A 27,557-nucleotide genomic window follows, 5' to 3' on the forward strand; every position below is an offset into this window, starting at 1 on the left:
CATGGTATTTGCTATGGTTATAAATTTGGTCCTAGAATGATGAGCATCCAAGTTGAGTATAATAAAAACTATCATAAAAAGTGCATTAAACACTAGGATCAATTTGATGCTTGATAATTGTTTTGAGATATAAAGGTAGTAATGCTAGAGTCATGCTAGTTGGGTAATTATGAAATTGAGAAATACTTGTGTTGAAGTTGGCAAGTCCCGTAGCATGCACGTATGGTAAAAGTTGTGTGACAAATTTGTTACATGAGATGCTCTTTTGATTGTCTTCCTTATGAGTGGCAGTCGGGGACGAGCGATGGTCTTTTCCTACCAATCTATCCCTCTAGGGGCATGCGTAGTAGTACTTTGCTTCGAGGACTAAGTAAACTTTTGCAATAAGTATATGAGTTCTTTATGACTAATGTGAGTCCATGGATATACGCACACTCACCTTTCCACTTTGCTAGCCTCTATTATGCCGCGCAACTTTCATTGGTATCTTGCACCCATTATTTACCTTCCTCAAAACAGCCACCATACCTACCTATTATGGCATTTCCATAGCCATTCCGAGATATATTGCCATGCAACTTTCCACCGTTCCGTTTATTATGACACACTCCATCATTGTCATATTGCTCTTTGCATGATCATGTAGTTGACATCGTATTCGTGGAAAGGCCACCTTCATAATTTTTCGTACATGTCACTCTTGATTCATTGCATATCCCGGTACACCGTCGGAGGCATTCATATAGATTCATATTTTGTTCTAAGTAGTTGAAATTCTTGAGTTGTAAATCAATAAAAGTGTGATGATCTTCATTATTAGAGCATTGTCCCAAGTGAGGAAAGGATGATGAAGACTATGATTCCCCCACAAGTCGGGATGAGTCTTCGGACTTTATAAAAATAAAAGAGGCCAAAGAAGCACACAAAAAGAAAAAAAAGAGGAGAAAAAAAGAAAAAAAGAAAAAGAAAGAAAAAAAGAAAAAATGAGAGAAAAAGAGAGAAGGGGCAATGCTACTATCTCTTTTCCACACTTGTGCTTCAAAGTAGCACCATGATCTCCATGATAGAGAGTCTCCTATGTTGTCACTTTCATATACTAGTGGGAATTTTTCATTATAGAACTTGGCTTGTATATTCCAATGATGGGCTTCCTCAAAATGCCCTAGGTCTTCGTGAGCAAGCGAGTTGGATGCACACCCACTTAGTTTCTTTTGTTGAGCCTTCATACATTTATAGCTCTAGTGCATCCATTGCATGGCAATCCCTACTCACTCACATTGATATCTATTGATGGGCATCTCCACAGCCCGTTGATACGCCTAGTTTATGTGAGACTATCTTCTCCCTTTTTGCCTTCACAACCACCCCCATATACCACCATAGTGTTATGTCCATGGCTTGCGCTCATGTATTGCGTAAGAGTTGAAAAAGCTGAAGCGCGTTAAAAAGTATGAACCAATTGCTCGGCTCATCATCGGGGTTGTGCATGATGGGAGTATTTTGTGTAATGAAAATGAAGCATGGCCTAAATATATGATTTTGTAGGGATAAGCTTTCTTTGGCTATGCTATTTTGATAAGACATGATAGTATGCTTCGAAGTATTATTGTTTTTATGTTTTATAAGCTTTTATCTTGAATCATTTGGATCTGAACAATCATGCCACAATAAAGAAAATTACATTGAGAATTATGCTAGGTAGCATTCCACATCAAAAATTCTGTTTTTATCATTTACCTACTCGAGGACGAACAGGAATTAAGCTTGGGGATGCTTGATACATCTCCAACGTATCTATAATTTTTTATTGTTCGATGCTATTATATTACTTGTTTTGGATGTTTATGGGCTTTACTTTACACTTTTATATCATTTTTGGGACTAACCTACTAACCGGAGGCCCAGCCCGTATTGCCGTTTTTTTGCTTATTTCAGTATTTCGAAGAAAAGGAATATCAAACGGAGTCCAAACGGAATGAAACCTTCGGGAGCGATCTTTTTGGAACAAACGTGATCCAAAGGACTTGGAGTGCAAGTCAAGAAGCAATCGAGGCGGCCACGAGGGTGGAGGGCGTGCCCCCCCTACTGGGCGCGCCCCTATCTCGTGGGCCCCTCGGGCATCCACCGACCTACTTCTTCCTCCTATATATACCCACGTACCCCGAAAACATCAGAGGCGGCCACGAAAAACTATTTCCACCACCGTAACCTTCTATATCCGCGAGATCCCATCTTGGAGCCTTTGCCGGTGCTCCGCCGGAGGGGGAATCGATCACGGAGGGCTTCTACATCAACACCATAGCCCCTCCGATGAGTTGTGAGTAGTTTACCACAGACCTTCGGGTCCATAGTTATTAGCTAGATGGCTTCTTCTCTCTCTCTTTGAATCTCAATACAAAGTTCTCCTCGATCTTCTTGGAGATCTATTCGATGTAACTCTTTTTGCGGTGTGTTTGTCGAGATCCGATGAATTGTGGGTTTATGATCAAGTTTATCTATGAGAAATATTTGAATCTCTTCTGAATTCTTTTATGTGTGATTAAGTTATCTTTGCAAGTCTCTTCGAATTATCAGTTTGGTTTGGCCTACTAGATTGATCTTTCTTGCAATGGGAGAAGTGCTTAGCTTTGGGTTCAATCTTGCGGTGTCCTTTCCCAGTGACAGCAGGGGCAGCAAGGCACGTATTGTATTGTTGCCATCGAGGATAAAAAGATGGGGTTTATATCATATTGCATGAGTTTATCCCTCTACATCATGTCATCTTTCTTAATGCATTACTCTATTCTTTATGAAGTTAATACTCTAGATGCATGCTGGATAGCGGTCGATGTGTGGAGTAATAGTAGTAGATGCAGAATCGTTTCGGTCTACTTGTCACGGACGTGATACCTATATACATGATCATGCCTAGATAATCTCATAATTATTCGCTTTTCTATCAATTGCTCGACAGTAATTCGTTCACCCACCGTAATACTTATGCTATCTTGAGAGAAGCCACTAGTGTAACCTATGGCCCCCGGGTCTATCTTTTATCATATAAGTTTGCCATCTACTTTTATTTGCATCTTTACTTTTCCAATCTATATTATAAAATACCAAAAATATATTTATCTTATCATATTATCTCTATCAGATCTCACTTCCGCAAGTGGCCGTGAAGGGATTGACAACCCCTTTATTGCGTTGGTTGCGAGTTCTTGTTTTTTTGTGTAGGTGCGTGGGACTTTTGAGGAGCCTCCTACTGGATTGATACCTTGATTCTCAAAAACTGAGGGAAATACTTACGCTACTATTGCTGCATCACCCTTTCCTTTTAAAGGAAAACCAACGCAAGCTCAAGACGTAGCACCTGTATTTACAAGAAAGTGAGTGGGAGCTCTGTAGCATTTCTGATCTTATATGTAGATGACATATTGTTGATTGGAAATGATATAGAATTTCTGGATAGCATAAAGGGATACTTGAATAAGAGTTTTTCTATGAAAGACCTTGGAGAAGCTGCTTACATATTGGGCATCAAGATCTATAGAGATAGATCAAGACGCTTAATTGGACGTTCACAAAGCACATACCTTGATAAAGTTTTGAAGAAGTTCAAAATGGATCAGTCAAAGAAAGGGTTCTTGCCTGTGTTACAAGGTGTGAAGTTGAGTCGGACTCAAAGCCCGACCACCGCAGAAGATAGAGAGAAAATGAAAGTCATTCCCTATGCTTCAGCCATAGGTTCTATCATGTATGCAATGTTGTGTACCATACCTGATGTATGTCTTGCTATAAGCATAGCAGGAAGGTACCAAAGTAATCCCGGAGTGGAGCACTGGACAACGGTCAAGAACATCCTGAAATACCTGAAAAGGACTAAGGATATGTTTCTCGTTTATGGAGGTGAAAAAGAGCTCGTCGTAAATGGTTACGTCGATGCAAGCTTTGACACTGATCCGGATGACTCTAAGTCGCAAACTAGATACGTATTTTTATTGAATGGAGGAGCTGTCAGTTGGTGCAGTTCCAAGCAGAGCGTCGTGGTGGGATCTACGTGTGAAGTGGAGTACATTGCTGCTTCGGAAGCAGCGAATGAAGGAGTTTGGATGAAGGAGTTCATATCCGATCTAGGTGTCATACCTAGTGCATCGGGTCCAATGAAAATCTTTTGTGACAATACTGGTGCAATTGCCTTGGCAAAGGAATCCATATTTCACAAGAGAACCAAGCACATCAAGAGACGCTTCAATTCCATCCGTCATCAAGTGTCGGAAGGGGACATAGAGATTTGCAAGAAACACACGGATCTGAATGTTGCAGATCCGTTGACTAAGCCTCTCCCACGAGCAAAACATGATCAACACCAAAGCTCCATGGGTGTTAGAATCATTACTATGTAATCTAGATTATTGACTCTAGTGCAAGAGGGAGACTAAAGGAAATATGCCCTAGAGGCAATAATAAAATTATTTTTATTTCCTTAATTCATGATAAATGATTATTATTCATGCTAGAATTGTATTAACCGGAAACTTAGTACATGTGTGAATACATAGACAAAACCTATAGTCCCTAGTATGCCTATACTAGACTAGCTCGTTAATCAAAGATGGTTAAGTTTCCTAACCATAGACAGTTGTTGTCATTTCATGAATGGGATCACATCATTAGGAGAATGATGTGATGGACATGACCCATCCGTTAGCTTAGCATTATGATCGTGTTAGTTTCATTGCTACTGCTTTCTTCATGACTTATACAAGTTCTTCAGACTATGAGATTATGCAACTCCTGAATACCGGAGGAACACTTTGTGTGCTACCAAATGTCATAACATAAAAGGGTGATTACAAAGGTGCTCTACAGGTGTCTCCGAAGGTGTTTGTTGGGTTGGCATAGATCGAGATTAGGATTTGTCACTCCGTGTTTCAGAGAGGTATCTCTGGGCCCTCTTGGTAATACTCATCACTATAGGCCTTGCAAGCATTGTGACTAATGAGTTAGTTGCGGGATGAAGTATTACGGAACGAGTAAAGAGACTTGCCGGTAACGAGATTGAACTAGGTATTGAGATACCGACGATCGAATCTCGGGCAAGTAACATACCGATGACAAATGGAACAACGTAAGTTGTTATGCGGTTTGACCGATAAAGATCTTCATAGAATATGTAGGAACCAATATGAGCATCAAGGTTCTGCTATTGGTTATTGACTGGAGACGTGTGTCGTTCATGTCTACATAGTTCTCGAACCCGTAGGGTTCGCACGCTTAAAGTTCGGTGATGATCGGTATTATGACTTTATGTGTTTTTATGTACCGAAGATAGTTCGGAGTCCCGGATATGATCACGGACATGACGAGGAGTCTCGAAATGGTTGAGACATAAAGATTGATATATTGGATGGCTATATTCGGACACCGGAAGTGTTCCAGGTGATTTCGGAGAAAACTGGAGTGCCGGAAGGGTTACCGGAACCCCCCGGGGAAGTATTGGGCCTTAGTGGGCCTTAGGGGAGAGAGAGGGCAGCAGCCCAGGAGGTGGCGCCCCCAGGGGAGTCTAAATTGGACTAGGGGAGGGGGGCGCGGCCCCTCTTTCCCTCTCCCTCTTCCTCTCCTTCCTCCCCCCTTCCCCCTCCTAGTTGGACTAGGAAAGGAGGAGTCCTAATCCTACTAGGAGGAGGACTCCTCCCCTCCTTGGCGCGCCCCAAGGGTCGGCCGGCCTTCCCCCTTGCTCCTTTATATACGGGGGCGGGGGCACCCTAGAACACACAAGTTGAGATTGTTTAGCCGTGTGCGGTGCCCCCCTCTACAGTTAGACACCTTGGTCATATCGTCGTAGTGCTTAGGCGAAGCCCTGCGCCGGTAACTTCATCATCACCGTCACCACGCCGTCGTGCTGACGAAACTCTCCCTCGGCCTCAATTGGATCAAGAGTACGAGGGATGTCGCCGAGCTGAACGTGTGCTGATCGCGGAGGTGCCGTACGTTCGGTGCTAAGATCGGTTGGATCGTGAAGACGTACGACTACATCAACCGCGTTGTCATAACGCTTCCGCTTTCGGTCTACGAGGGTACGTGGACACACTCTCCCCTCTCGTTGCTATGCATCACCATGATCTTGAGTGTGCGTAGGATTTTTTTTTGAAATTACTACGTTCTCCAACATCCCCTATGGGTCCACAAGCGAAGGTCGGGCTGTTTTTTTTTTCAAGTCAAATTTTTTTTGTCAGCAAACAAGCAGGCGGCCGCCTCCATTTATATGTGCCTCTAAGAGCCAACAAACGGCGGCATTATCATCACATAATCATATAGCACATACAAGCAGGCGGCCACCTCCATTTATATGTGCCTCTAAGAGCCAACAGACGGCTCCATTATCATCACATAATCATATAGCACATACAAGCTGAATATATATAGTTGCAAAATCATCACCCATAATGATGCATACAATCTGAATATATATAGTTGCAAACTCATCACCCATAATGATGCAAATAAGACTGACATTGCAAAATCAATATTGTAGCTAGAACCGACGACGACATGTTTATTTAGTTGCAAAACATGCAAAATCATGCCGCATTAGAATAAAGAAATGTGTTAATATAAAAATTGTTCCAAGTGCCGACAATAGCATGTTTATTTAGTTGCGATAATATGAAAAATAATGTCGTACTAGCCCAAACCCCATCATCAGACTCATTTCTTATCCATGATCTTGAGAATCTTCTCTTTCACGGCTTCCATCGTGTTGCATTCTGAAAAAAGTATTTCAGCTAGAATGCGTCCCCTTGAAGCATTAACCTCATCTTGATCAAAGTCAAATATCCAATCATCTTCGTCCCAGTTTTGAATGCATTTCACCACAAAAAGACCACAAGAGACTCTGCAAGAAACCCCGAGTCCAGCATTGCTGGTCAGAGAAGTACATAGAAATTAAACATCTGAACATACCCATCCTCTTGTAACGGCATATCATACTCCTTTATTGACCAGGAAGATACGTCTGGATGTTCCGTTTGTATAAGGGAGTTCACCTCCCACTAGTAGAAAACCCCTCATTCGTCCCGGTTCGTGAGGGCTATTGGTCCCGGTTCATGAACCGGGACTAAGGGGTCGTCACTAAAGCCCTGTCCCTTTAGTCCCGGTTCGCCCAGGAACCGGGACAGATGGGGACTCCACATGGCCGCTACTGCTTGCCCAGGCAGGGGGCCTTTTGTCCCGGTTGGTGCCACCAACCGGGACCAAAAGGCTTCCACGCATCAGCATTTCAGAGGCTTGGCTTTTTGTTTTTTTTGAGGGGGGGGGGGGGGGGGTTGGGGGTTTTTGTAGGGTTAATTTACGGGGTTTCATATATTGTATTAGCTAGCTAATTGAGAGAAGTGTCCTCTCTTATCTCCGTGCTTGGTCGACACTACGTATAGAGAGGACTCGACACGCTAGCTAGCTAGTAAGCAAATGAAGAAAACTATTAAGTATACAGAAGATCGTCATGAACATATACAAAAGTGATCGACCTCCCCTTCTCCGAGAGATTGGTCGAACAACAAGTTTTCGTATATCTTACCGACGCTACTGGCTACATATATATATATACATACATATATATATATATATATACACACACACAATGTGTAAGATCTCTTACAATACCCTAACATATGAACTCAACTTCCAGATGCATGGTGGTATTCTCCGGCTTTATTGATGACGTGGTCAAGAAAGAATCCAGCCAATTCCTCTTGAATTGCTCGCATGCGATCTTCTGGTAGGAGTTCATCCCGCATCTGCCACATCTAATTTGAATAAGGGGGTCAATACATATATATGAATGAAACTCAACAGAAATGATGGTAATAAAATAAACTTGTGAATATTTTTGCTTATGCACTTCATATTGTCTTTTTGAGTAGCCCCGCCTATTCTTGGCCATCGCGTTGTAGATGAACTCGGAGACGTAGTATCCATAGTAATTAGTCCCGGCTTCCTGCCACAAGCACTTTACGAGAAATAGAGGTCAATCAAACTGATAATGAAGCATTATAAATGGCATTGATGATAGTAGTTAGAATCAACGGGAGATGCGCGGAACTAGGTAGCTAGCTAGTAGTACTTACTTTCGGGTATTTCCATACCAGATCCCGCGGCAATGAAGTAATTTGTGCGGTGAATACTTTTCAAACCCTGCGAGACAAAGAAAACAATTACTTGATACCGTGAAATGAACAAAGTTGCTGATATGGTGCGATAATGACCGAATCAACTTACTTCTCGAGCATCTTAGACATGGCCGCATACTCCTTGGGATCTTTTCGTCTCGAGTCTAAGACGTTTACTAGTCCCTTCTCAAGCTTAATCTCTAGGAGAATATAGTGGAAGCTGCGCACGCATGCATAACTCATCAATTACATTAATTACTATAACAGTAATAATTTAGGGAAACCGAATATGCACAAGACAGTAACACTCACTTGAAGTTGTAAGCAAAGAGTATTGTATCTTTGTTTTGATTTATTAACAAAGATCGTAGCAAGTTGTCCTCGGTTTCTTTGGCATTATATTTAACCGTAAACTGGTCTATGAGATTGGTGTTAATGAACCCAATATCATACATTTCATTTTGTCTGCATTCGACGATCTTCAATCTGCATAATATAGTGAGGATAATTATATATACATGCAATGAAAGAGCTGAGCTATATATAGCGACTTAATGACAGAAGTAATACTTACAGACAGTAGCAAGTGACCGTTAATTTACCGAGGGCCTCTAGATTGAAAAACTGGAAGAACTCCTCAAATGGAACAGACAACTCCTCAATTCCAACGAGGTCGTGCACATCCTCTTTAACTTTCAGCATCAAAGTATTGATTTTATTCCCACTTGACAGCGCCTTTCTGCAGGTTTCCATGTACCAATTATGGAATCTTCGCATCATCGTTGTGAGAGTAGTTCCATCTTTGACGAGAGGCTTCCCGTACTCGTATTTGAATAAGTCCGGCTCCATTATATCAAAATGTGCATCGTTGTAATCTCCAGGATTGGTACCGGGCAAGACCTCCGGATGATTAGCGACGATATCGCTAGACACCTTGAGCGGGGGGCACGATTGGTTCGCTTGTTCGCCGAGCTGGGGATTTTTTTTCCCAGTTCTTCATTCTTGTAACCTTTTGTCACTGCAAGTACTTCCCGACTGCTTCGCTTCCTTATATGTCTTTTCAGTAATGCGCTCATAGCTGGTTTTTGGCAGAGACGGTGGTGGTCGCTGCAGGGCATCCAAAGTGCGCTTCGCTTTAACCGGATCTATCTTCTCCTCCGGAGGTGGATGTCTCTTAGCTCTTTGCGTTGTGAAGTAGTCCCTCACTTGGGCTTGATAGATCTCCTTGTTTTCCTTCTCGGTCCTCTCGTATCATAACTTCTCTAGAGTCTTGAGAGATGGACCGAATCTGTATTGCCTCCCGCCTGTACTGCTAGACGCCGGAGCAGGCCGAGCGGCCGCGGCTTTCTTCTTTAGTTGCTTACGAGGCGGAGGAGAAGGACTGCGACGCGCCGGAGCAGCCGGAGCGGCGGCGGGTCTCTTCCGCCCTTTCTGACGAGGTGGAGAAGGAGGAGGCTGGCTGGTCGGGCGCGCCGGCGCAGGCGAAGGAGGCGGAGTGCCGCCACGCGCCGGAGAAGGAGGCGGAGTGCCCTGATCACTCAGGCGGAGGAGGAGGCAGAGTGCCCTGACTCGCCGGAGGAGGAGGAGGAGGCGGAGGCGTCCAGTTCGGAAGGTTGATGAGCTCCTTCCTCCATAGGCATGGAGTCTTCAAAGCAGAACCCAGCCGAGTCTCCCCTTCACCGGTAGGGTGGTCAAGCACGAGCTCCTCAAATCCCTCCGTTATTTCTTCCACCATCACCCTAGCATATCCTTCTGGAATTGGACGGTAGTGAAAAGTTGCGCCGGGTTCAGGCGGTAGAAGAGAGCCGACAGCCGCCTTGACTTTGTACTTCTCCCATTGCGTCATAAGGTGGCAATGTTGAGACTCTGTGATAGCATCCACGGGGTAGCTAGCAGGAGCCGTGAAGACAGGCTCCAGTTGAAGCTACTCGGTGGAAGCCACGCTGCTTCTCCGCTGAGATGGCGGGGTAGCTTCGGGGGTAGCTTCGACAGGTCGCTTGTGTAACATCCCAAATTTTTAATTTGGAATGTTATACATAGAACATCATTTGCATATCATGTTTTGTTGCATTTTGACAAATCCTCGATAAATCCTAAGCAACTCAAGGACCCTCGGAGAGAGTTGGGGATTTTCTCGAATTTTTCTTATTTGATTATTCAAAACGAGGATTTTATTTTAATTATTTTTCTCTCCGGAAAAATATTTCAATTTATAAATAAGCGAGAGGAGAAAATATGACTTCTCCAAAAACATTGAAATACTGGAGGAAAAATGTTAAAAACATTATTTGGAATTCATTGGATTTTATTTGCAATTTTTATTGCATTTAAAAATATGCATGTTTTCAAAATATTATTTTTGATTTTAAAAAAATGTTCACCCTATTCTAGATTTTCTAACTAGACGGGGAAAATTTATTTCATATTTTTATGATTTTTATTTATTTTTCTACGCAATATTTTCCGTGGAACATATTTAAAAAAAAAATATACGCGCCGCGCCGACTGGGCCGAGCCCAGCCGACGGCCCATCCCGCCCGCGCTCTCCTTCCTCCCCACGACGCCGCCGGAGTCCGGCCTCGCCACGACGTCGCTGCCGCCTCGGTGCCCCCTCCCCCAAGCCGCCCTCGCCCCCCTCCATATATACCCCCCCTCCGTTTTCGCCATCACCGCCGCCGGAGGAGCACGCCGCCCCCGCCGCATCTAGCCGCCGCCGCCGCCCGCCTTTTGCCACCGCCACCCGCCGCCGGGAGCCCCGAGCCGGAGCCCCTCGTCGCCGGAGCCGCCGCCCCCGAGCCCCGCACCCCCGCCGCCTAGCCCGCGCCCGCCGGAGCCCTCGCCGGAGCGAGCCCCGTCGAGGTACCGCCGCTGCCTCGCCTCGTGTTGACCGGTTTTCTGAAAAAAAACCTTTTGTTTTAAAAAAAACCCTAGATCGGTTTTTTTCGGTTTTCTTATTTTACGAGCGTTCACCGAACCGTTCGTTTTAACGAACGCGTTCGTCGGTTTTTCTCTGTTAACGAACGTCCGTTATTTAACCGTTCGTCTGTTTTTTTCTTTTTCGTCGGATTTTCTCGTTATTTTCTCAGATTCGATTTCTGATCGAATTTTCGAATCTGTTTAACTTCTCGCTCGTTTATCGGAATCAGGTGATTCAAGCGCCTAGAGTTTCGTCTCGAAATTCTCTTTCCGTTTAATCTACTCAAACAAGTTTTTGCAACAGTAAAATTTGACCTAGATCCAGATTAGCAAACGGAGTTTCTTTCTTTCACCGTTTGATTTCCGTTGCTTCTTTCGAGTTGATTCTTTTTGCAAACCGGAGTTCTTAAGTTGAACTTTCTGGTTGGATCTTTCTTTCGAGTTTTACCTGTGCATTAGATGAGTACTGATCGTATGCTTGTTTGTTTGCGATAGAGTACCCGGAGTGTGCCGCTTGTTACTTCGACTCGCTAGGTTTTGCGGATCATCAGCAAGGCAAGTAACACTTTGATCATACCCCGTTCATACCCAGTTTTATTGCATTAGATCTGTTTTCCTCACACATTGCATGATTAGGATCTAATTAAACTGTGGGTATTGGGAAGTAGTTGAGGTAGTACCTATTACCTGTTTATATCAAACCCTTGGGAGTTACTTCTACGTTGCTTTTATTTATTGCCATGCTATGCTCGTAGACGTGGATTGGGTTTGAGAGATATTCATGACAGATGTGAGTGTTTAATAATGGTTCAACTTAAGGTGGCAACTAAAACTCACATCTGGGTGGATTGAGGCACCTGGAGAACCCAGTGTTGTCTGTTTGTATAAGGTCCGCCACCCAGGCTCAAAGGGATCATAAGATTATTCATGCTAGAAACTTCCGTGTGCAGCCGCAAGCTATTATGGGCTCTAGCATAGCTGAGTAGGTTACAGGATCTCTTGAAGAGGTGGACTAGCAGATGTAGGGGAAAGTAGGTGTACCGGTCCATCCAGAGTAGAGAGTGACTGTTTCTGAAAGACTGTGTCTCGGTCATCCGTTTCTCAAACATCATGTAGTGCGAGAATCAAGCGGAGGCGATCGAGTCTTGTGGGGAAAAGTGCACAAACCTCTGCAGAGTGTACAAACTGATCATGATTAGCTGTGTCCCCGGTTATGGACAACTTGAGTATCTAGTACCTGGATTATCATTTGAATCTCATCACCGTGATACTTATAATTAATTTTGTTGGGTTAATGATGTTACTTAATTGGGATTGAGTTGGAGGTACCTTCTCAATGTTTCAACCACCATGATAGTTAAATAAAATGTATTCCTTTGCAGTAGGATAAAATTGGCTTTTCGCAAAACTGTAACCATAGAGCCTTCCACCAGCCATATATGCATATAGTATAGCCTTATCATTGTTCATTGTTCTCTATGTGTTGCTTTGCCAGCATATTCTATGTGCTGACCCGTTTTCGGGCTGCAACGTTTCATGTTGCAGACTTTTCAGACGACGAGTAAGGTGCCTTAGGTCGTGGTCTTATACTCAGTGATGCCACTGGAGTTGATGGACTCACTTATCTTCCAAGTCTTCCGCTGTTATCGTTATTAGATGGCCTTAGGCCATGTTTATTATACTTAATCTCTTCGGACATTCGATGTAATAAGTGTGTGATTGCTACTCTGTTATAAATCCTCCATTTGTACTGTGCGTGTCGGCATTACTGATCCAGGGATGACACTGGTGCACAGCAGCACAGGCCATTTGAGGTCTGGTCGCTACAGCTTGCTTCAAACTACATCTCGTTCCTGTAGCTTCTGTACCCTTGAGTGCAGCTCCTGCAGTTCACTCTGCTCCACCTTCCTCCTCCTCTCTTGGCATTTGTAACCGCCTGCGTCCGGAAACCCAGCCTTCCACGGAACGGAGCCTGGCGTGCCTCGTGTCCGTCCAGGGTGCTCAGGATTCCCGAGGGCCATTGTGAGCTCGTTCTTCTCTTTGTCTGGAATGAACGCCCCTGCCTGCGCTGCGTTAATATAGTGCTGAAGCAGTTGCTCCCTCGTCCAAACGCACTTCCCTGTTACAGGGTCCAAGGTTCCGCCAACCCTGAAGAACCAAGTCCGGAAATGATCTGGCCAGTTCAATGTCTCTGGTTCGACCCCTTTATCAAGCAGGTCGTTCTCAGCCTTGGCCCACAACGGTCGGGCTTTGAGGTAGCCACCTGACCCCGTGCGATGGTGATGCTCCTTCTTCGCAGCATTTATCTTGTTTATGGCTGACATCTTCTTACTCCTCTCCGATGTCTTGTTGGCCACAAATGCGTCCCATTGATCTCTGAGCTTCTCATACTGGCCGATGAATTCTGGTGTCTTTTTTTGGTCGACAAACTTTGCTTTCAGGTCATTCTTCCACTTCCTGAATAGATCTGTCATCTTCTTGAGAGCAAAGGACTTGATCAATGGCTCTTTAAATGGATTCTCCGGATCAATGGCTTTCCAAAGATCATCTTTCTGTCTATCTTCGACAAAAGAAACTTAAGGGGTTCAATCGGTTGGCCATCGCACGCGATTGCTGTGATCGTGAACCTTTCATCTGATTGCAACTTTTTCTTCGGGCCTCGTCTCTTTACCGAAGTTGTGCTTGATCCGGAGGGCTAGAAATAAGAAGAAAGACGAGAGTTAATATGTGTAGATACCAAAACAATGAATGCATCAATTAGCTATAGTTAGCACAGTCTTAATTAATATATATACCCGACCGGACTCTGTTCGGCCACCGGAGCCGTCATCACGGCCTCCTTCTTGCACCGGCATTCGGTCACCGGTCACGGTCTCCTCCGTTGTTCGAGGACCGTAGCCTGCTTCTTCACCCTCTCCTTCCAGACCATCGCTTTTGTTGAGATACGACATGACATCAGCTCCGGCTGCGATTATGTCCCCCAACACCCCTTCTGCTTCCTCGTCTCGGCCGTGCTCCATAGTTTCTGCACATATTACAACATGGAAATTATTATACAAACATGACAGATGGATATATTAGTGACAAACGTAGACCTAGCTATAGCTATTCACAACAAGGAATTATATTAATTAATGGCCTCGACGCTTCTCTAGGGTTTGGGGTGGCCTCGGCAACGCTTAAAAGTGTTCGGGGTGGCCTCGACGACAACGCTCTTTTAACTTGGTAAAGGAGGGGGTGTACCGACAACAACGACATACATACATGGAAAAAAAATGTTATCGGGGGGGGGGGTATATCGACCCCCCCTCATGTCAAAATTATCGGGGAGGGGGTATTGACCCCCCTCCCCCCTCGTGTTGAATATATGTTGAATTCCCGAGAGAAAACATTCATCGAACAAAATTACAACAGAAAATATTGACCAAGTTTTCATATATCATCATCATCATCTACTACAAAAAAATTGACATATTCTTTACATATGAACATACAAACGTTTGCATATTCGACAATAATATCACCAAAAAAATTCTATGAACATTAAAAATTCTAACTTTTGCATATTCCTAGAGCCCTCGAACCCTCGACCCTCGACCCTCGAACCCTCGACCATAGAACCCTCGACCGCTCGACCCTAGAACCCTAGAACCCTCGACCCCTCAACCCTTGAACCCTCGAACCCTCGACCCCTATTCCTCCTCATGTCGAAGTTATCGGGGAGGGGGTATATCGACCCCCCCTCATGTCGAAGTTATCGGGGAGGTGCTATATCGACAACGACATACCCGATAAAGAAAGAAAGAAAAAAAAGAGAAGAAGAAAGGAATAGAGGTGAATAAGAAAAAATAGAAATTACTCTATTTTTTCTTCTTCTCTTCTATTCCTTTCTTCTTGTCCTCTTTTTTTTCCTATTCTTATTTATTTTTCCTCTTCTTCCACTCCCCTTCTTCTCCTTCTTCCTTCTTCCTAGCTAGATATATAATTTTTTTTCTAAAAATGTAACTTTCATATATAAAACTTTTTCTTCTTCTTCCTTCTTCCTTCTCTTCCTTCTTCCTAAATATATAAAACTTTCCTAAAAACGAAACTAACCTAAAATGCACTAAATCAGAGAACATACATAGATAAAACTTTTCTAAAAATCTAAATTTTGCATATATGAACATATATATGAACAAAAAAATCTGAAAAAAACCAGGACATATAATCATATACACACACATACATATAATCACACATATGCACATAATCTGAAAAAACATCATATATATGAAAAAGGGGGAAGGCCGGCGGCCGGACCGAACGTGGCGGCGGGCTGGGGCAGGGGCGCGGGCGACGGCGATGGCGGGGGCGGGCCGGGGCAGGTGCGCGGGCGACGGCGACGAGAGCGCGGCGACGGCGGGCCGGGGCAGGGGCTCGGGCGACGGCGATGGTGACGAGAGCAACGACGACGGCGGGGGCGGGGCGGGCAGGGGTGCGGGCGACGGCGACGGCGACGAGAGCGACGACGATGGCGGGGGCGGCGGACAGCGACGGGGCAGCCTGGCGGCGTCGATGTGCTCGGCGTCGTCGGTGGCAACTGGTGATGAACTCTGCAAAATTCTTAAGTGCTACTTATATACCAAGAGCATTGGTCCCAGTTCGTGGCACCAACCGGGACCAATGCACCCCTTTGGTACCGGTTGGTGCCACCAACTGGGACCAAAGGTCTCTTTTCAGCAGCCCAAAGGGCGGCAAGCAGAGGGCTTTGGTCCCGGTTGGTGGCACCAACCGGGACTAAAGGTGGGGCATTGGTCTCGGTTCGTGGCACAAACCGGGACCAATGCACCCCTTTAGTCCCGGTTGGTGCCACCAACCGGGACCAAAGGCCCTGTGCTACCCGCGTCGCGGCACGAAAGTTTAGTCCCACCTCGCTAGTTGAAGGTGCTCGAGAGTGGTAAGCCCCACTCCCGCTACCATCTCGAGCTCCTCTCAAATGCAGGCTTTCGGGCCTACACACGCTGTATCTGCCTGTGGGCCTACTGGGCCTTCTGCGGGCCTGAATCCTGGCCCATGGTTTGGTTTCTAGTCGTATTCAGGCCGTGGTGGCCCAGTAGGTGGCATTTTTTTATTTTTCCCTTTTTTTGTTTTCTTTGGTACTTTTTTTTCTACTTACAACAAAATACTTACTTTTTCTATTTTTATTTATTTTATTAAGGTTTATTTATTTTTATTTTATGATACTTTATTTTATTTTGTTTTATTTTGTTTCTACATATTTATTTTATGCTTTCTTTTTGTATTTATTTTATTTTATGATACTTTTTTTTATTTTTTTCTACTTTCAACAAAATACTTTCTTTTTGTTTTTTTGCTTTTTGTATTTATTTTATGAAAATTCTTTTTGCTTTTTAGTTGCATAAATTCTATATAATTTTAGTTTCAATAATACTAGAGGTTTATAAAAGCTTTTTAGTTGATTCCTTTAGTACTAGTTCTAAGGCTGTTACAAAGGCATTTTATTTGGTACCGGTTCTAAGGCTGGGGCCCCACGAGCACCTTTAGTACCGGTTCGTGGCATGAACCGGTAAAAGAGTTTTTTAGTTGATTCTTTCTGCAGCTGGTTTTTAGTCCCACCTCGCCAAGCGAGAGGCACTCACAGCGGTTTATAAGCCCTGAGTGCAGAGACGATGAAGGAGAGGCACAGTGCTCACCTACACGTTGCTTAGCTTCAAGCCTTGAGGAAGTGGTGTAGACTGCACAGAGCTATCAGGGTTTCGAACAAAAACTACACATAGCTCCGTGCAGTCTACACGATTTCCTCAAGGCCTGAAGCTAAGCAACGTGCAGGTGAGCATTGCGCCTCTCTTTTATTTTCAATAACTTATTACAACTCCAGGCTTCTTGTGTGTTCAAAATGCAACATTCAAGATATCAGGGTTTCATACGGAAACTCGTCTGTTACAAAAAGCATTCGAGATATAATTTTAGTTTCAATAATACTAGAGGTTTTATAAAAGTTTATTTTGTTTTTACTTATTTATTAAACTTTATTTTGTTTCTACTTATATTTTCTTTTGTTTTTTGCTCCTTCTTTTATTTTATGAAAATTCTTTCTTTTTTGCTTTATTTATTTTATTTTGTTTCTACTTACTGTTGCTATATTTATTTATTTTATTATAGTTTATTTATTTTACATTATTGAAGTTTATTTTGTTTCTACTTATTTATTAAAGTTTTTTCAGTTTCTAATTATTTATTTTATTTTGTTTCTACTTATTTATTTTCTTTTCTTTTTTGCTTTTTTATTTATTTTATGAAAATTCTTTTTTGCTTTTAATGTTTTACACACAAAAGCCCTCTCCCCTGGCTGGATTGGTATCGGTTTGTGGCCAGACCCGGCCCGAAAGATGACGCTTTGGTACCGGTTCAGGCAACAAACCGGTACCAGTGGTGTTGGGCCAAGAGCGGGGCCTATTGATCCCGGTTCGTGCCGCCAACCGGGACCAAAGGGGCCAGACGAACCGGGACCAATGGCCCCACGAGGCCCGGCAGGCCCCTGACGTCACGAACCGGGACCAATGGGCCCATTGGTACTGGTTCGTGAGCGAACCGGGACTAATGGGCTTATCTGGCCCGGACGTATGCCCCGTTTTGTACTAGTGTCCGTCGTATCTTTAGCTATTTCTGCCCTCTGAAATAAAAATGTGAAGTTCATATGAAGTACATAACTAATTACTACTATATCTTGTTTTATGTAAAGTTGTAAGCTTACCAGCTTAGTAATCTTTGCAAGAACTCTCTTGCTGCATTTACCAGTAGAATTTAAAACTTGAAACTCTTTTTTCTTGTTGTGCATGAGAATTGTTATCCAGTGATTTTCTTCCACATGAAAAGGAAAGTATGCCTACAACAAAGTTTATTCAAGTTCTTGGACACACAAATAGTTATGTACTACGAAGGATCATACAAAACTGAAGTACCTTATCTTTGCTGAAATACTCTTCAGTAACTCTAGACACCATTTTAGTTTGGTTTGTGAAATGCTCCAGAAAATGCTGCTTAGAGTTCTTAACCTTTCCATCAGCACGAAGAATAAGCCAGTGTGACACCCAAGATGATAAAATGTGACGGTCATCACGAGGATTATGGGTCTGCATATGGTTGCAATAATTATTGATGACCTGAAAATAACATAACAACAATACGCCTATTAGATTTTAAAAAAAATGACATGTACAACTTAATATATTTGTTCTAATACTTACAGCGCCATGCAACCATTTTTTCGCAATGATGGCTCGAAGCATATCAGGTGTACATGTTTCCCCAGCAATTCCTGTCATGTGCACGACAGTTTTCCTACTAAGCTTCTTCGAGTCTGCTAGTGTCTGGATATAAACCTTTCGCGTCCTCCATGTGTTCGTCAGTAATGTAATCGGTACTAATCATAGCGGCTCTTATACCAAACAGACCTAAAATAGTAACAAACAATGAGTTAATAAAGTGTGCATGCAAGGACAGAAATATCTTGCAAGAACAAATTACCTAGCACTTACTGTTCTTTAGGCGTTTACGTCCACCGTTCTGCTGGTAGGGTGAACGATAGTATTTTGACTGTTTTCTCTTGCGTTTCCCATCATTCTCCTTAGTGCCACTTTCTTTCGCATTTTTATACGGGTGTTCAGACTATCCATACTAATCTCCTCAGATTTATCGGCGCTAGACCCGTCTGACACTGTATTTATATTCTTGGGGGTTGCAGTAAGAGCTAGAAAGTCATTCTTGTCTACCGTTGCAAAAGATGGGTGGGGTGAATTACCATTCTCCTCAATAACGAAGGGGTCACCTTCATCTCCTGTACCGGGTGTGTTGTGATGCACATCTTTCTCACGTGCGGACTTCTTCCCGTTCCCATTGGTGCATGCTGCCTCCACCACGTTCTCCATATTTTCCTTTGCAGGAGTTGATTTTACATCTGTCCAATATTTTGATGGACCATACTTCCCCACCCAGTCTTCACTATGCTCCACAAACTCAACATCATCACCAAACCCCCTGTTTGTCTTCAAGACAATACCTTTCTTCTCCAGCTTCTCCAGTACTATCTGCAATAACACATTGGAAGCATTAACTACATGCAAACATTATGAATAATCCCATGTAAATTGAAGTACACATCACTAATTACCTGAGCACATTTTTGAGGGAGAAGGCGAATTTCTTTTTGCATATCTTTGATGCATTTCATCACTTGATCTAAGGTAGTGTCCCTGCTCGACGAAGCCTCGTCTCTATTCTCTTTCCTTTTTCGGGCACGACCTGTTCTATCTTCTGGATCAAATTCTTCCTCTACGAATTTCCCTTCTTGAGCAATTAAAGTCTGTCTGTACTTCTCATTTATTAAGTCATCAATCTGTGCCACGTTAAATCAGTTTAAATTACTCAACATTTAAAAAGTACCATTAGTGCATGCAGTACAAACCATAAATACTTACCCTCCCATTCCCGCGGCCGTATGATGTGTCGTACGCGTCACGCTTCATAGCCTCAACTTCTGGCCAGTTTAGCATCAACGGATATTCATGAGCCAGTGGATCGAATGTCTCTTCATCAAGTGGCTGCACTTTCTCCCAAAACAAGTACTGCATGAACGTGAAATATATTAGCAATCTTAACAGTACAACCTATAGTTGGAAATAAAATATATAACATACAATTTACCTGTATGAGGCCAAGGTTTCCCACCGGCCATGTAAATTTTGTAAGATCCGATACAGTCTTTGTGATGCCATCGATGCAAATGCATAAAGTAAACGCGTTCCAGTTAAATGATTTGATGCTCTCCACATCCTCCACTAACTTGTAAAAAGCATTAGGAAGTTCTTTCGTGGAGTGCGGTGCAAGAACCATGCCAAGGAGAACCAACACAATTCGACGCAGGAAATCATCATCATACGTGCCACTGGTAGTGATGTCCTCAATAAGCTGGTCTATCATTATTTCATTCATACTGGAATCTATAAAACGACTCGGCACCTTCACCTTCGCCTTCAACCCCCCTTTACCTAACGCTTTCATAGCATCTCTGCCCTTGTTCTCTAGCCCAAAAATGTCAAACACATCTTCAGTGCGCAATGATATCCCACCGTTTTTTGATGGCATGATGAACCTTTTTCTGTCCAACGCATATGATTTAATAATGAACTTAAGCAAACACTTTCGCATGAGCACACTAGGAATCATCAACATCTTTCCCAGTCTAGTGCTGGCAAAACGCATTTTCTACCTAGAGGTTAGTTTGCTGACCAACAGACACCACTCTTCAACAGAACAATAAATCTCTCCGTACTCGTCCATCACTACGAATAGGAGCAAAAATAATATTAGCTACTTTACATGTCTACTTGATAAACATGATGAATGCAACGTGCGTTTGAAAAACAAAAAAAATACCTCCCACCATTAGGCCCTAGGTGGCCGGCTTGGAGGCGGACGACGGCGTGCTGTGGAACGGCGGACGGCGGCTTCAAAGATGGTGGACGGCGGCGTGGTGGAGCCACATGGGGACGGTAGACGGCGTCTTCTGGAACGACAGCAAGCGGCGTCAGAAACGGCGAACGGCGGCGTTAGAGAAGGCGTGACGTGACGTACCAGATGTGGACGGCGGACAGCGCCTCGGCGTGACGTGGGCAGAAGGGGATGGCAGACGGCGGCGTGCATGATGGGACAGGGTAGGGGCGTCAGGAGACGCGGGCAGGTGGCGGCGTTCGTGTGAATCCCTAGGGTTGGCGCAGGGCGTCGTGGGTGAGGTGGGCATATGGCGGCGGTCGTGCCAGGTACAAGGAACAATGACGTCAATCTTGATAGATCATGTCGGGCCCGCGTCCCGTCTGTCTCCTCGGCCGTCCTCAATGATTGGGCCGGGCCCTAGACGACGCCGGTTGGATGGGGGTCGGACGGGCAGTGTTCACAGGTTAATAAAGTCACATCACATTATTAAATCTTATCTTATTCGTTCGTTACTTTGTGATTTTTTTCAACTCCGTCAAATGGCCCGAAACTTTTTTCACACGTTGGCATCACCATCCACAACACCCACGCCAATTTGCATATTTTTCCGAAGCTCGATGCATTTCCTAGGATTTTCCCGGTGAAAAAACATTAAAACACTGGCCGGACGTGACGCAACGTTTTTTTTGTGTCCGTTTTCGTTCCAACCTTGCGTGGGGACCTACGTTGGCCGTGCCCACGTGTATGCACACTTTGGTGCACTTGCATGCATGCGATCATGTAGCCCCAGTGCAACCAGCTCCGTTTCGGTCTGTCGGAGAGGGGGTTCCCAACTACGTTTTTTTTCAACTCCGTCAAATGGCCCGAAACTTTTCCCACACCTTGGCATCACCATCCACAACACCCATGCCAATTTGCATATTTGTTCGACGCTCGATGCATTTTCTAGGATTTTCCCGGTGAAAAAACACTAAAACACTGGACGGACGTGACGCAACGTTCGTTTTGTGTCCGTTTTCGTTCCAACCTTGCGTGAGGGCCTATGTTGGCTGTACCCACGTGTATGCACACTTTGGTGCAGTTGCATGCATGCAATCACGTAGCCCCAGAGCAACCAGCTCCGTTTCGGTCTGTCAGAGAGGGGGTTCCCAACTACGTTTTTTTTCAACTCCGTCAAATGGCCCGAAACTTTTTCCACACCTTGGCATCACCATCCACAGCATCCCCGCCAATTTGCATATTTTTCCGACGCTTGATGCATTTCCTAGGATTTTTCCGGTGAAAAACCACTAAAACACAGGTCGGACGTGACGCAGCGTTGGTTTTGTGTCCGTTTTCGTTTCAACCTTGCGTGGGGGCCTATGTTAGGCAGGCACACATCCTCCAAAAAATTGGTCTCGATCCATGCATGCGATCACGTACCCGTAGTGCAACCAACATTGTTTGGGTATGCCAGTCCGACTACTCTCAAAGACGTTTTTTTTCACCTCCATCGAATGAAACAAAACTTTTTCCCCATGCTCCGTGTACCATGGGAAGCACGCACGACAATTTTCGTTATTTTTTGACGTCCAATGCATTTTCTAGGGTTTTTCAGGCGAAAATATATACCCTAAAATGTTGTCCGGACGTGACGCGACGTGTGTTCGGTGTCCGATTTCGTTCATTTGCGTGGGGGCCTACATTGGGCATGCACACACCCTCTCAAAATTTCATTTTATTTCATGCATGCGATCATGTACCGCTAGTGCAACCAGCATCGTCCTGGACTACCGGTATTTTATGTGTTTGTTCCATATTTTTTAAATTTTTTGTATAACTTATTTTTTATGCTTTAGCATATATTCATGTACAAATGCATCATCAAATCAACACTCTCGAATGAAATGGACGAAACAAATTTCACTCAAATTTCGTTGAACATATATAAGATATTTTACATAGTCGAGCGATCTCGATAATGATAAGTTCACTACTTAGGGTAAGAACGACATAACCAAATTAACTAAAAAAGACATTAAAAAAACTACTCCTCGTCGCTATCGAGGAGGTCGATCACGACCGGGCCGTCGCCGCCGTCATCGTCGCTGCTGGACCGGTTCGCGACGTCGACCCTGTCCACCGGGCCGTCGTCGGGTGCCTCTTCCGCCACCTCCGCCGACGCCTGCTGCCACTCCGGCGGCACCTGCTGCCATTCCGCCGGCGCCATCGCCGCCTGCTCCGCCGCCATCGCCTCGGCCGCGTCGATCGCGGCCGCAACCTCGGCGGCCTCCCTCGCCGCAGCCGCCGCCGCCTCCGACACGCGTAGGGCCACGTGGTACCCCGGGATGTCATCTGGATCGCCGTCCACGCGGAGGATGACCTGCTCCGGCGGCAACTCGAACTCCGGCGGCGAGGGAGGGGCGGCCGGCGTGGGCGCCACTGCCGGGTGCGCACTGTGGCCGCCGGCATGTCCGCGGCGATCCTGCGGCGGAGGCGGGGCGCGAAGACGGCCACTGCTGCCCGTCAAGTCGGGGGTCACGCCGGCCGCCGCAAGGCGGACACCGACCATGACCTCCCAATAATCCTTCCCGCGCAAGAAATCACGGCGGCCGCGGATGTTGTGCCGGCCGCCGTTGTGGCTCCGGAGCTCCGCCTCCGTCGCGCCGGGCCCCGGCGTTGGGTAGCCGTCCTTGTCGATCTTCCAGTTGCGTGGAAGACGACAGCCCGGCGGCACGGGGAGGCAGTAGCGGTGGAGCCCTCCGTCTCCGGCACGCCGAGGCTCGTCGGCCATGCGCCGGGGACGTCGCCGTCTTCGCCGCCGCCATCGCTGCTATTGTCGCGGTAGAACGCCATCGGGGGCTGGCGTCGGGGGGACGGGGGAGGCGAGGGGCGTCAGGGGGGGGGGGGACGGGGGATGCAAGGGGCGCCGGTGGGCGTCGGTGGGACGCGGCGTCCGTTTTTATAGCCGCGGCTGCGGGGCGTCGGTTTGACCCCTCGGGCGCCGAGATCGACGGGACGACAGGCGGGGAGGCGCGGCAGGCGAGGAGGCGGCAGCGGTGGCGTGCTGCAGGCAGGGAGGCGGCAGGCGGGCGGACTCGGGGGCGCGGCAGGCGAGGTGGCGTGTGTGGCAGCTGAGGTGACTGCGGCGGCATAAATGCTCGGACGGGGGCACAGCAGGCGAGGTGGCGGCGCTGTCGGTCGGGAGCAGCCGACGAGACGGGGGCGCGGCAGGCAAGGCGGCCGGGCTGTCGAGCGGCAGCGGCGCGCGACGGGACGGGGCGGCGCGGCGCGGATGACGACGGGGGCGCGGTAGGCGAGGAGGCGGGGTTGTCGGACGGCAGCGGCGCGCGGATGACGACGCGTGGCAGTTCCACGCGTTGACTGCGGGGCTACCGCGTTGATCGCGGGCGGGCGGCGCAGCATGTCTGCATGCGTAGCACGTTCGTAGGCAATTTTGGCTACTGTTATGAAGAGGTATTGGGCAATTTTGGCCGTCCTTGTGTTTGGGGAGGTCTATCGAAGCGGAAGTGTATACGCGCATGCCTTATAAACCGTTGTGATGATGTTTGATCAATAGTACAGTAGATTGGAAGTTTCCTCGGCAAAATAAAAGCATGCAAGTAATTTCCAAATTTAGAGTCATCCCTAGGCACATGAGGTCGCGTTCACAAGTTGACATGGTGTGCCGGACCTCACCCGCCGCTCTTGGGCGTGCGGTTGGCATTAGTTACCGGCTTGCCGCATAGCTTGGGTTGAAAGTTGGACCGATTCGTGATTGATGCGATCTGAGATTGCGAGACGGACACCTACCATCGGCACGTTCACACTCGAACACTGGACTCGTATATACTCATGACGTTAAGCGTGACGGTTGCGACCTGAACGCAAACCCAATCTAAGCCCGAAAATCCTAGACACATGGAGAGTTACGGGCATCGCACAGATCGACAAGGCTAACTAATCTTCCCTCCCCCTCCCCTATTTTTAGTGGGGTGGGGCCGCCTCTCTCCTAATCTCCAATCAAAACCTTCAGCTAATCACAGTCCGTTGAATCCGTAAAAAGCATCCGGTGTGTGTAGCATTGCTCATCCAAGCCCAACCATCTCATCTTAGACGGGACAGTGGGGTCCACACGGGGACAACGGGCATATATAGTACAGTGAGAGCAGGAGACTACTACACGTCTACACCAGAGACCAGACCAGCGAAGAAACGGAGAGGCCCGTCCGTCATGGACGGTCCTCGCCGGCTCCTCGCGCTCGCGGTCCTCCTCCTCGCCTCCGCGTACGGAGCGGACGCCGCCGGCCTCCTCCGCGCGCCGCCGACCGGGTACAAGTACAACGCGACCTTTACCTTCACCGGGGAATTCCTCGTCCTGCTTTCCTGCATGGGCCCGGCCAACGGCACGGCGGCGTACGGGCACGGCGGGATCATCCACAGCTGCACGCTCGACCAGCTCAAGGTAACACGTAGTACTATACATAGCGCCTCATCCCCCGGTGCGCGCGAGCCCTGCCGCCGCCGTCCATTGATTTCTGGCTTTCTGTCGGCCGGTGTTGGTGTAACTTAATTTGCAGGAAGGCAGCTCCGCGCCGGAGACGACGCCCTTCAAGTTCAATCACGGGCACGGCTACCCGGCCCCGTCGCCGCGCGCAGCACCGCCGGAGGACGGCCTCCTGCAAGCTGCAGCAGGGGGAGAGCAGGAGCAGCACGTGGGCGCAGCTCCAGCGGTGGCTCTTCCTCTTGGTCGACGTCGACGACGTCGCCTTCGACACTGCCTACAGCGGTGGCCCTTCGCCAACGGGCACGGCCACCCGCCGCGCAACTTGAACGCGGTCAATCACGGGCACGGCCACCCGCCCCCCTCGCCGCCAGGGCACGCAGACCCTCCGGCGGACGGCCTCCTGCAAGCTGCAGCAGGGGGAGCTGGGCCGCCGCGTGAACACGCCGTGGTGCAGCCGCAACTGCAACGGCGGCTACCACCACATCCACATGGAGGCAGAGGTGGAGAGGAGAAGCAGCACGCGGGCGCAGCTCCCGCCGTGGCTCCTCGTCGACGTCGCCTCCGACACTGCCTACAGCGGTGGTCCTGCGCCGACGGCAGGACCACGCCGGCGCGCAGCTTGGACGCGGTCAGCGACGGAGGAAAGAAGAAGGGAGAAGAAGATGAAAACTGAACCGAGCTCTAGAAGCTCCTAATTGCTAGCTGCGTCTCCACTCTCCTATAATCTGCACACTCGATGTTATTACTAAAAATTAACGTTTGCATTGGCATTTGGCAATTGGCAAGCATATCTCTCTACTACTATCTTGCGGGTGATGTGCTGTCGGCGTACACACCGCACGTTCACGGTACGCGCCGAGAACTTGGCAGGTCACGGTCACGAGAAACAATTTTGCTACCTGCTACTCGTACGTGCACAAGCCAGTCTGCCCGGAAGAGATCGATACATGTGCATGCATTGACTCGTCGACTGGACGGCAGCTGCTAAGTACTGTACTTACGTACTACTACCTCCGCTGGTTTATTAGTTTCATTTGTAATTTGTGCTAAATTTTGATTAAAGATTTAATTAATAAAATGTTACTGCATGTCAACAAAAATTATATTATTGGATTCGTATTTGAACAAAATTTGCAATGATATAATTTTTGATGACATGCATAAACACTTTGTTAATTAAATTTATGGTTAAAATTTGACATAAATTACAATAAAGACCAATAAACCAGGACGGAGTTAGTAGTACGTGGTAGCTTTGAAATTTTGACTAGTGACCAGAAGCACCGATACTCTGATACGGCCAGGACGGCTTCGATACGCGTATCAGAGAAGTATCCCTTTTTTTATTTAAAAATAAAAGAAAAGAAAAGGCTGAAACGGCGGCTACACGCTCGCGACACGGCTGGGACACGGTGAGCGACAGAGTGCAGCGGCGTAGCGCCGCGCGGCCAGCGAGCCCAATAGGCAATAGCCTCGCACCCTCTGTTCCACCGCACCAGGAAGGGATCGACGGTGGCTCGCCGCCGCCGCCGCCGCTAGAAATTGCCTCCCCGCCTCGAGTCTTCTGTTCTTCTCTGCCGCTGCCGCAAGGTAAACAATGTCCCCGAGAGTGATGTCTGATGTATGCTTTCTGTGTGGTGATGTATGCTGAGCTTTTTCACTGTTTAACCCATTAACAAAAGATTAGCATGATTTGACCCTAGTTTGAAACTTCTTTCGGACTTGACCCATCTCAAAACGCTAGCAACCATGACGAGCTCTTGCGCGTGCAGCCGTGCACACGGGCGTCGGGCGGGCGGGCGGATGCGTGTGTCGTTTGCTGAGGAGTTAAGTCAATCGTGAGCTAGGACGAAGACGAAGACCGAGGGAGCGGGCGAGCGTGTGGAGACCGGATTTCGCCACGGCACGCGTGAGGCTACATGGGCACGAGCTGGAGTAGTGTACGTGATCACTCACGTTTGCTCCTTCCTGCAAGTGGTTTCGAGTGGATCAATTGACCATGGATCAACCGGCAGGAAATTAATTGCCGAGGTGGTCGATGAAGTGATGCATGGATCCGTGGTTTGTGCCCGGTATCCTGCCGGCGGCGGACGTCTGGTACAGCTAGCGCAAGATGCCGGTGAGCGTGGTTAGGCAAGAAGCCGGTGCCGCAGCTAGCTAGGTTAATAGCATGCACGTTCGACGTACGTAGCGTGCGTACGTGCACACCCGGTTTATGCGTTGCCCCATGGATGGTTGACAGAGGAGCTAGGATGCGTGAGCTAGCTCGTGCAAGGTGCAACCAGCACACACGTCGAACGTACGTGGGCGTCTTCATTTCTTCAGCATGCAGCAGTAGTTATTCCACCTGCTCCCCTTCCGTCCTTCGTCTTCTCTTCATTCCAGAAGTCGTACGCACGGGAACCAGCGCGTGCATGCTTTCGTGTCATTCGATCTTCTGATAGACTTAGGACGGTGGCGGAGCCAACGCGTTCGACAGGTTGGGATGGGCCGCGGCCGTGACCTCGCAT

The 27,557-nt window shown here is 46.9% G+C and overlaps 1 protein-coding gene across 1 annotated transcript; it reads left to right on the plus strand.

Moving 5' to 3' along the window:
* Positions 1–24,708: 24,708 nt before the first annotated feature.
* LOC109738421 (uncharacterized) lies at positions 24,709–25,825 on the plus strand. The gene is made up of 2 exons (XM_020297524.4): positions 24,709–25,005; positions 25,121–25,825. Exons 1-2 carry the CDS (start codon positions 24,775–24,777, stop codon positions 25,718–25,720), a joined length of 831 nt encoding a protein of 276 aa, XP_020153113.1. The 5' UTR covers positions 24,709–24,774; the 3' UTR covers positions 25,721–25,825.
* The last annotated feature ends 1,732 nt before the right edge of the window (positions 25,826–27,557 follow it).

This window comes from Aegilops tauschii, chromosome 5 (genome assembly GCF_002575655.3).
Source record: "Aegilops tauschii subsp. strangulata cultivar AL8/78 chromosome 5, Aet v6.0, whole genome shotgun sequence".
NCBI lineage: Eukaryota > Viridiplantae > Streptophyta > Magnoliopsida > Poales > Poaceae > Aegilops > Aegilops tauschii.